General features: G+C 35.5%; 2 protein-coding genes across 12 annotated transcripts; one reads left to right on the top strand and one right to left on the bottom strand.

The window, feature by feature from the left end:
- Positions 1 to 256: 256 nt before the first annotated feature.
- LOC140835027 (zinc finger BED domain-containing protein DAYSLEEPER) lies at positions 257 to 5,111 on the bottom strand. Of its 11 annotated transcripts, none has more exons than XM_073200311.1 (6): positions 4,754 to 5,111; positions 4,420 to 4,509; positions 3,533 to 3,760; positions 2,344 to 3,215; positions 751 to 1,704; positions 257 to 590 (listed from the first exon to the last, which is right to left on the bottom strand). In XM_073200311.1, exons 1-5 carry the CDS (start codon positions 4,761 to 4,763, stop codon positions 784 to 786), a joined length of 2,121 nt encoding a protein of 706 aa, XP_073056412.1. In that variant the 5' UTR covers positions 4,764 to 5,111; the 3' UTR covers positions 257 to 590; positions 751 to 783. The 11 variants fall into 11 exon arrangements, with proteins under 11 accessions (XP_073056412.1, XP_073056410.1, XP_073056414.1 ...); XM_073200309.1 differs by having other exon boundaries at positions 578 to 632; XM_073200313.1 differs by having other exon boundaries at positions 578 to 1,704; positions 4,420 to 4,513.
- Positions 5,112 to 6,049: 938 nt separating this feature from the next.
- LOC140835026 (uncharacterized) lies at positions 6,050 to 11,044 on the top strand. The gene is made up of 6 exons (XM_073200307.1): positions 6,050 to 6,446; positions 7,637 to 7,779; positions 8,348 to 8,491; positions 9,077 to 9,262; positions 9,885 to 10,009; positions 10,640 to 11,044. The coding sequence occupies exons 1-6, from the start codon at positions 6,242 to 6,244 to the stop codon at positions 10,863 to 10,865; spliced, it is 1,029 nt and encodes a 342-aa protein (XP_073056408.1). The 5' UTR covers positions 6,050 to 6,241; the 3' UTR covers positions 10,866 to 11,044.
- The last annotated feature ends 129 nt before the right edge of the window (positions 11,045 to 11,173 follow it).

Below are 11,173 nucleotides of genomic sequence, written 5' to 3'. Positions count from 1 at the left end.
GCATAATAAATTAATGGCTATATCTACAAACAAGCTTACAGAGGCACTTTTGGTCATGTGAAGGCTAGAATATTGGCTATTCTATTACTGCATGCTCGCAATGTCAGGATATTTGACTTTAACAATCTATAATGTACCTGGAACGTATTTATACTGAACTATAATTGCGGTTGCCTCGGTAAGGATCCTTCCGGTTTATGTTAGTTCTACGATGATTTTATAGTGCAGTCACCAATCACCATTGTTTCATTTCATTCATCATCGCGTTAGACAAAACTGCTATTATATTTTATAGTAAATACCAAAAGCAGACATTTGGAATATGACTATAAAAAGTCAATTATTCTTGAGTTCATCGTACTAACAAGTCAGGAAGATGTATAAAACAACGTCCAATTCCACTTGTATCGAGAAAAGAGTTTATTTTCACCAACATTTCGCGTTATGTAGAGAAACAATTACCGTTCCATTGGCTATGAGCCGTTTCATGTCAACATAATCGCCATACCATCGGATTTTGGCCCATCACATTCCATTTTGTACATAAACTTGTAAGAACATGGAGCTGAAGCAGATGTAAGACATTCCGACTGCACTATATTACTTTTATGAGCTTTCCGTCGAATCATGAACTAGATATAAGTAAACAAATTAACAACAAAAGTGCAACTGTTTTGCTAGATTTGAACAGCTAAAAGAGTGTGAACTACATTTATTATCACGATAGAACAAGTAAATTAAGGGTGTCACCTTGTCATTATTTGAAAACCTTGCCAATTCAAGTCATCCCTTTTGTTTTCTGTCAAAACTTCTACTGCTGCTCTCTGTTGCTGAAGCAGCCGCAAGGTCCACAATCCTTTCACAGTCAATCTCGGTCGTCTTGTAACTCAGCTTGATTCCACTTTGCAACCACGACCTTACACAAAGCAAAGCTTTTGTATCGCGGTGGGGTATAGAGAACTTTTGCTGATCAATTTCATCGCCCCTACTACAAAATATGTCTTCAGGAGGCACGGCAGTTGATTGCACGGCCAAGAAATCTCGAGCCATTAAAGATAGCCTTGGATACCTTGGACAATTCACCTTCCACCACTCCAGAACATCTGTTTGTATTGGAGCAGGTTGCTCGGATAAATATTGGGTAAGCTCATCTGTAGCAGAGTTCAAGCTCGCCCTTCGTTTTTTACGAGCAATTTCCTCAGCAAAAGAAGCGCTCCCATCGGTTTCCAGCTCTTGAGTAGTACTGTATGGATTGGGAATAGATGGAAAATATCGACTGGAATAATTCCTACTGAAATGATTTCTTGCCTCCTCCATATAGCTTTCAGAGTTGAGGCTTTCGGGAATGAGCTCAAGTTTTATTCGTGGATCAAGAACTGCAGTCATGTATATGAATAAATTGCAAACTTGGTCACTGTAATTTTGCGCCTTGATGCACATTTCTTCAGCAGCACTCTTGAGCCAATCAGGGCTTTGCCTGGAGTCTTTGCACAATGCAACCGTCTCAGAAATATTCTCCATGAAGAAGAGAACCAGTCCAATGGTCAGTTCTCTATTTGTGCATATGTTATTAATGGTCTTATAAAAGGGTTCAAGATATTTATGCATAATTTTAACCACGTTTTTCTCGGCAGAATTCAGAAGCAACCTACTACCCAGTTGTTCCTCGTACTTTCTGATAATAGTTTCCATTGATTTACCAGCCTGAAAAAAAAAAGCCCCTTTATTGAAAACTAACCCTCAAAGGATATTTTTCTGCTCTTTTTTCAAACAAAAAATTTTGTATTTCAGAAGAAATGGTTGTCTCTTCAGGACTATAAATTCAACATTGTTCAGCAACACTGATTTAAAGTTCTTGAAATGTTGACTTTATGAATACAGGTAATAGTATCCAGAGCGCTACATCATCCAGCTCTACTCACTTGCTAAAAAAGGAACCAACCAGATGAAGCCAGTGTTTGAGCTATTTCATATTACAAATCCTAATAACTATAGACAAGCAAGAATTAGAATGGCGACCAGTTTTGCAAGTTTTTGTGACTGCAGATTAGTACCTCAACTCTGGCATAACTAGTAGCACTAGTACCTCACAAAGAACAGTTCACGGTAGCTTCTTGTCGGATCTCTCCAGAACTTAGAATAATTTTATAATTAAACAGTTGTCTGAATATGAAATTAAGACCAAACACTTGAGGAATAAAAGAAAGTGAGAGGACAACATTACTGAACTACAATAATAAGGAACAAAGACTGCAAACCTTTCTTGCTTATTCTATGGCTATCAATCTAAACAGTGCCACTGAATTCAATTTTCTTTGACTAAGAAGACACAACAGTGTGTACCTTGAATGCAATATCAAGCATTTGGTAGCTCCCACTCCACCTAGCCGAGGCATCAAGAGGAAACTTCCAGTTCCCTTCTTGGTATGCCATAGTAAACTGCACAAAAGCATCAGAGATTTCCTTTGATGAATTTAGTTCCAGCACAAACTCCCTAATCTTCAAAATTACAGACTTTGTAGTACTTAGTCCATCAACTATGATTGAATTCAGAGTATGAGCAGCACAAGGGATATAGCAAAAGGCAGGCACTTTCTGACTGTCCATATCATCTTTTAATGTATGGCATGCTTGCAAAGCACTAGGACTATTATCATGGGTACAAGAAAGAATTTTAGACTCAATATTGTAAAGCCTCAGAACTTTCAATAGAACATAATAAATTTCAGGCCCCCCGCAGGGACTTGGAATGTGACAAATATCAAGGAGAACTTTCTTAAAGGACCAGTTTTCATCAATCCATTGGCACGTAATCCCCATGTACAGAAGTTGTTCATAGGAAGTCCAGAAATCAAGAGAAACAGAAACCTTGGGAGGAACCTGCTCCACCATTAACCTCACCTCTTCTTGCATGCTTCTGAAAATTTCAAAGAGAACTGTTTGGAACTTTTCCACAGGCCAAAGTTCCGCCGATGGATTAAGAAATTTAAATGCATTTGTCAGCCACTTCTCTGCAGAAGTAGTCGTGGGAAGAGATGCTGAAATGAGCCACTTAATGAGCAACCAGTTCAAATGATCCAGCTCCATTGAAGGTAACTTAGCATGAGTCGGAGGCTTCTTAGCAACTGTCACAAGCTGCAGAGTAGGACTGTTGGCAAAATCCCCTATTTTATCATAGCCTGGATGTCGATTGCTGAGATGCCTACCCAAATTTCCTGCAGCACAGAGAGTCAGGTTGTCAATATTAAGGTACCATTTCCAGTTAAATGCAAAATTTGCGATGGTGGCAAACCAAGGTGAGGTGCTGGTTGGATTAGCAGGAAGAATAAAAATCCAATCATAACTTGGAAATTAATTTGAGTTCAAATCTCAACATCTATTTGAACTTTTGTTGATAACACACCATTCACATTGATCCTATGGCAGAAGTACTCAAAATGCCTATGCTCAGATGACAGCTGATATCTGGTTTAGTTAATGAAACATAGTTTTCAATGAACTGAAAAAGGATAACGACAGTTGAGAAATTAACCAGTTGCAGTAGCAATAGAATAGCTTTGTCCACAAATTTTGCACCTTCGACTCTTTCCATCTAGTGCTGTTTCAAAATACTTCAGATGGACTGAAGTCATGGTCTTTCTCCTGTTCTTTGACATGAGAACAGTACTTCCCTTCTCTTCCGAACGTAGCTCTGTATCCACTAGATCAATGTTGGAGATTATTGTGTTCATTACTGTCCCAGGCTTGGGATCCGAATCTGCTATATTCAACAAAAGAAATAATGGTTTTAATAGAAGAGGGAAAAAAACGTAAATGTGAGGTAAGAGCGTAAACTGGAAATCCAAGTGTCCGGAGTGTTATTCCACTCCAATATAGCAAGGTACCTTTAAACTCAAACCATAAGAACTTAAATCCTTTCTAATGACTTCAATTGCGAATTCGCATCACCCTCTCCAATAAACAGTTTATACCCATTCAAATCTATAATTTATACGTACAAGTTCCACCCCGCATTGCCTGCTTTATATGCCTCAAAATTCAATTATCTTTACTATTATTGCAATAATTTCTTACAATGCCACAGATGTAGTGTATCAGACAAAAAAGCACTTGCTTTAGGGAAGTTAGAATAACAGAACTCAGAGATGAGGATGAAAGTTCTCGAGTCATTGTTGAGATTATTATTAAGTAGTTCTGACATCATTATACAGGAATCTTCTTTTCATTATTTTCTTATCGTAGCACCATCGAAACATGTTAACACCAAAGGCAACGACTTTATGATCCAAGGATGAGTAATGTAATATAAGCTTAACACATATCAACATCAGGAGCATTCGAACAAGTTGCAATTCTTTGGCAAATCGTTCAAGTATAATCTTTGTTTAACCCACGTCCACATTAAGAGAAAATGCTAACCTCTTAAGCTTTGATTGGTATCATTTCCATACGAATCATTGACGCTCCAATCCATCACAACATTAGCAGCAATCTTTCCACACACTATACCTGTCTGAATTAAAACCCACAACTGAAATCATTAAACAGATTAATATCTCAGAATTCTCATCAGTGGACCGACCCAAATAGCGCACTCAGGTCAGCCAATCAAAATGAAATCTTTTAAAATTTTCAATCAATCATTTAAAAATGCAAACTTTTGGCCTCCGCTCAGCCCTTCATTAAATTCCAGCCTGTTCCAGGTTCTCATCACATCTTATATTCCAAAAGACAGACAGACACAGAATCCTACCTGAACTCATTCTCACCTGCTCAGAAACGGATTGAATTAGACAAATTCAGGGAAAATTAACTAGAACGTGAGATAAAACATTGATCCAACAATCTAAGCGGAAATCCGAGGAAAAACGGCGCAGCAGTTGTACAGAAGTCAAATCAATCCAGTAGAAGGGGAATCAGGCGGAAGGAAAGATAATTAGAAAGAAGAAGAAGAAATGGGCGAAGAAAAATGGAGGGAATCGGAGAAAGTGAATGAAGTCGTTGGGATTTTTAAATAGATTTTGAAGCTAAGCTGAGATAGTTGCCTCAGAGAGAGCCAGATCTGAGCCGCCGCCGAAGCCGTCCAACTTCCCGGAACTTTGCCTTTCCCAAAAAAATGTATTTATTTATCTATTTATAATTATAACTATTGAGAGTAAATGATAATATTGGTTACACGTCTATTTTATATTATTATAAATAATATATAATATAATACCTAGTAATCGTGAGTCGTGACACAAATATTATATTTTTTTATCATATTATATTTTTTATCTAATAAAATACAATGAGAAATACCTATTATTGGTCATTATTTCATAATTTCAAGTGAAACCACGAATAAAATATAAGCCGAAACATTTTAAGTCAAGGTTCAATTAAATCATAAAACCTTTATGACAACTCAGAGAGATGCAACTCGATTCATTAAATATTATATTTTGTTCTAACTATGAGTTGAATCCATCGTCTCATACGACACATACTTCAATTAACTATATGCACGTCTACATTACACATATTCATTACAAAAAATTAAATTATTTGATACATCATATATCTTAATAAATCATCTTATAATTCAATCATTTAAAAGTTAAAAAATCTCACAACTCCTAACAATATTATATTTTTTCGAGTGACTCTCTTGCATAAAATTTGTTTATTACGATTTATTTAACTAACATATGGTACTGTATTTTCAAAAATTTAATCAATATATATTAAATAATAATGATTGTGCTTCTCATCGTCATAAAAAAATATAAAACGTGATAAAAATTACAAAGTATTAATAAAAAAACAATTTAAGAAAAATTTACTTTTCATAGAACATAAATTATTTCTAAGTTGATAAGCAAATTTAATTCCATAAATTAAATAAGAGTAAATCTTCTACACATTAACTTGATTTATATATAAAATAAAAATTAATATTTTTTATGAATAAATATATTAAATTATATAAAATAATAATATAATTTTTCTCTTTAAATAAATACCCACACAATAGCTTAGCTAGCCAAGAAAAATAAAGGGAATAAAAGAAAGTCAACACACACACACACACACGAATAGCTTTGGTAATGAGTTAATTTTGGCGTACGACAATGGCAAAAGATCTCATCTCGCATCTTAATCATCCATTGATTATCGGCAGAAAATTGCTGTCTCTCTCTCTTTCAGATTGTTTGTAGAAGACTTGGGGGAGAGAAGGATCGTTGCTGTATTGGGAGACATGGGTTGCTCGTTCTCGGGTTTGAACGCCTTATACGACGCCGTTAATGGTGGGGGAGATGTGTGGATCAACGAGAACCGTTTCAGGGTTGTGAGGCAGCTTGGGGAAGGTGGTTTCGCCTACGTTCTCCTTGTCAAGGAGGTTCTTGCTGAGCCTTCGAGCACTGGCATTGCGAAGAAGATCAAGGACCCTTCACACATTTCTGGTACTCACTGTTCTGTGATTGAATTATTTGTTTGTTTTTGTTATTATGCCTTTTACTTAGTTAAGGTCGGGATCTGTCAATCTGGGATTGATTGGATTCGCAAGTTTTGATTTGAGTTACATGGTAAATGTTTTTTTCCTTGTTAGTGAGATGTGGTTCCGAGTTCTGAAATTCGTTGGTAATTGGTCTGATTCAATGTCATCTTCTTTTTGGTGGTGGAACTGAACTGGAAATAGTAGTCTATCTATGCTAATAGTGGTATGACTTCATTAAATTTGCTCAAACTGATGAATTTATCAATTCATAAATGTATTATTCATCAAAAAGAGATGATACAATGGTGCCATATTATTAGATACTTGGCTGATAGGTGAATTTTCAGAATTTGCACTTGATGGCCTGTCCTTCAAATAAGCAATATGCAAATCAGTTTGAGCAAATTTAATTTTGGAAGATGTTGATAGGAGCGGCCAAATGCATTAGTTCTCGGGGATAGGGGTCACATTTATACTTTTTTCCATTAACGAGCCTGTGGATCAATTATTTATGCAATTAGCAAAACCTAGCAAGGTCTGATGATGCTTTCAGATTCAAGATGATATTGCCTCTGATATAATTACAAAATCTATATATTTATATAGAAGATAAGTACATCAAGTCACAATTTCAGCAGAGATTGTTGTAGTATATTTTTGGTGGAGAAAAGAATTACTATTAAGCCAAGGAGATACAATGCAAGTGATTCTGGTGAGTTTCCGATGGTGGTTGAGTTGTGTCAAAAGTTAGCTTCTTTTTTTTTTAGAATAAAAGTTAGCATTAAATGTATAGAGGTTTGTCAACAACATAGAATAGAGATGAAATGGAACCCCGAAGTATTCTTACTTGTAAATTAGTTAATGCATCTTAAAGAGACAATATAATGGTATTAGAAAAAAATTCGAATAGAAAGAAGCAAACAAGGATTACCCTAAGGATCACTCTTGCCATTTTGCAATGTATATCTGCTGGAAAGCTTTCTTGTGATGTCAAAATGGTTGCAGGGTGAGGAAGGAAGGAAATCATGAGAATTGGGCATTTGCCAACATTTTTATTGCTTTTTTCTTTCTGCTTTCAGAAACGATGATTGTTTTGAGCCAAATGAGACTATATAATTACCTGATTGGAACTCTTCTGGATCGTTTTATTCGCAGATGATGGAACATACGCAATCAAGAAAGTTCTCATTCAAAACAATGAACAACTGGACTTGGTAAGAGAGGAAATTCGTGTTTCATCTTTGTTTAGCCACCGCAATCTGCTTCCTCTTCTTGATCATGCAATAATCGCAGTCAAGGTAATTTCTCTTTGATCATTTTTTTCCCAAGTCGTGTATTAACTCTTTCACAACAGTAATATAGTGTGTTTAATTTTGTAATTAAGTGGCTTACACATGTCTGGGGTCTATGCATGGAATAGTTACCTCTACATGCTCTTGGAAAAAAATATGCAGTGATGAAAATTGAAATGCACTATATATCTTTGTTGTTTCACAGAATGAGGGTGATTGCATGGATAGTTAGCACATCATTTGTGGAGAAAAACACCAATCTTTTGAAGATTTACTATTTTCTTTTCTATTATTGAGCCTTGGGCCATCACAGACCTTAAAGGAGCGAACTTCTATTTTGTATTGATGCTGAAATTATAAACAGCCCAAAAAGCATATGTATGATCAAACAATTCTTTTGAAAAGTCAATTTGGAAATGTCCTGCTAATATTTTCTGAAGTAAAACATGTATAAGAACATGGTTGAATTTTATTTTGGATGTCTACTCAAACGTGCTAGTAGTTTCTGCATACTAAGTTCATTATTCATCATCAGATTGGTTGTTTATATCAAAATATCTTTTTAATTGCTCAGGTTACACAAGATCAATCCTGGAAAAATGAAGCGTATTTACTGTTTCCCGTCCATTTAGATGGAACATTATTGGATAATGCCAAAGCTATGAAAATCAAGAAAGAGTTCTTTTCTACCTCAGATGTGCTTCAAATATTTCGCCAGGTAGACAATGAAAATACTCCTGCCTTATAGGTTTGATGGACTGTGCTTGCAACATGTACAACTAATGAGCTTACGATGCACACGAGTTGTTTTTGTGCTTGTTGATAAAGATCTCTTCACTTTTCTTCTAAGGATATGTTTGAAGCAACATTTTCTATGTGTAATTCCAAGTGTTTCAGTCTCATGACGACACAAGTGGCACTATTTTTCTAGTGGAAATTTATATTTGTGCTGCGTGTCTGTTTAAGTCTTGTGGCAATATGCTACATAGGTACTATGAACTTAAACCACTACTTTTGAATCAAAATATTCCTTTACATGTCTTTATCAGTGGCTATAGTGTTTTTTTATGTAGAGGCATAGCTGCTTATGTTATGTTTGTCTTAAATAATCAAAATTCTTTTGTGGTAAACATGCATGCTATATGGGCACTTTTAAGTAAACACAAATTTTGAAGTGAAGTAATACTTAAATTTATAGATGTTACGGTGACTATGGTCGGTGGTTTCCTGAGCAGTAAATTATTGTTCTAATCTACTTTCTTGCTGAAGAATGATTAAAATTACTGAAGAAACTGTTAATCAGCTTTGTGCAGGACTTGACCATATGCACAGTTTTGATCCTCCATATGCCCATAATGATATCAAACCTGGCAATGTCCTTTTGACCCACAGGAAAGGAAAGACACCTATAGCGATATTAATGGATTTTGGAAGTGCTCGTCCTGCAAGAAAGCAAATTCGTTCTCGTTCCGAAGCACTACAATTGCAGGTTCCTTTTAGAACTTCATATATTTCATGGATTTATATCATTAGCTTTGTGTCGAATGCAGTGCTAAAAGCACAAATTACTCATTGATTAGTATGGCTAGGTCATGGTAATTGCAACTGCTTATCAGACATTAATACCACCCAGAATGAGCGGCAGTCAATAATAGTTTTGCAATAAGTTGTACTGTATTTTGACTATACTTATGTAGATATGTGAATTAGTATAAATATGTACAACTGCTACATTTTCTAACTGTATGATTTGAAATACGAAACTGAAAATAACTATCGAGTTTTTAAATATCAGTTCGACTTGGCAGAAAGATAAAAGAGTGCAACTAATTAGCAAGAAAAAGTTGAGGTATGAAGTTAGCAAGAAAAAGTTGAGGTATGAAGTTTGAAATGAAGGGAGAGTGGGAGAGCTCCAAAAAGTTTCCAAGGAAAAGAAATGAGTGTGAGAGAGTGTGTGTGTGTGTGTGTGTGTAAGAGAGAGAGAGAGAGAGAGAGAGAGTTTTTCATAGTTGGTTTGTCAATCTATCTCAATGTGCCAGGTTTGCATCTCGGGCCTTTTTTTGTGGTTAATCGGGATATTTTGATTTGATCTGTATTTGTTTGTTACATAGGAATGGGCATCTGAGCATTGTTCAGCTCCTTTTCGTGCTCCTGAATTTTGGGATTGTCCTAGCCATGCAGACATTGATGAGAGAACTGATATCTGGTCATTAGGCTGCACTTTGTTTGCAATCATGTAAGAATGTATTCATGTCTGGGAACTTTTCATCTTATTTTTGAAGAAACCTAATGTCTCCTTGTTCGTGAGCTATGCTCATTGTGAAACCACTATGATCATCATTGATATTTTTGCCAAACAGTAGAGTATCAGATTTTGGGTTTAATCCCAATTTTCCAGAGAATTTGAAAGATATTAATATCTTAAGAAGATTATTAGAATGTAATATGAGTGAAGGTTTTTAACTCTAGCATTGTGCATAGAAAATTTTAGCCAATCTTAAATTGTATTGCTGTAAGTTTAAGAAGCGAGTCAAAATTGGATGTGTGGATGCTGCTAGGAAATAAATATAACAAACGCAACACTTATGTGGGAGAATTAACTTCTCTATGGCATTTGGGTTACTTTATCGATAGGTTGCTTTTGTATTAATCAAGTTAAATACAGTTTATCTTGTAACGAAGTTGTCTAGTTTAGAGGTACCTCTCATCACCTTTTATTCTCCTTATTCTTATATTCCTACAAAAAAATTTCAAGGATCTTAAAGTCCCCCAGTTTCTTTATTGTGTCTTTAATAGGCTCTCTACCAGCTTGTGGTGTTTGCAATTTTTTTAGGTCTTTTGCTTCATATATGAACGCATTTTGTAGGTATGGTGTATCTCCATTTGAATTTGCACTTGGAGAATCCGGTGGTAGCTTGCAATTGGCCATTGTAAATGCCCAAATAAAATGGCCAACTGGACCTACTCCTCCTTATCCAGAGGCATTACACCAGTTTGTAACATGGATGTTGCAGCCTCAACCCGCTGTTCGACCCTGCATTGGTGATGTTATCATTCATGTGGATCGGCTGATCTCAAAATTTTCAAATTGAAGGAATAGAACTGGACAACTGTTGGTTTTTGTATCTCATAATGTCGGGTTGTACTTTGTAGAGTTACATAAATGTTAATTATTTGTTGGGGTGCATTTCAGATGTGCTGGGATAAGTTTTGGAAAGTCCGTTTCTTTAGCAACTCTATTTACACTCACACAAATCTATGCTATTAATTATGTATTCTTTCAAAAAAGAAAATTGAAGTATGTATAAAGGTAAAGGTTAATCGAATGACAGCGTATTTTTTAAATCAACAAATACAGGACGATTACAAATTTGTAGTTCATGTCAAGGGTGAGCTAGTT

This window comes from Primulina eburnea, chromosome 6, assembly GCF_022965805.1.
Source record: "Primulina eburnea isolate SZY01 chromosome 6, ASM2296580v1, whole genome shotgun sequence".
Classification (NCBI taxonomy): Eukaryota; Viridiplantae; Streptophyta; class Magnoliopsida; order Lamiales; family Gesneriaceae; genus Primulina; species Primulina eburnea.
Note: the sequence above shows the minus strand (reverse complement) of the source record. Positions and strands in the feature narration are given on the sequence as shown.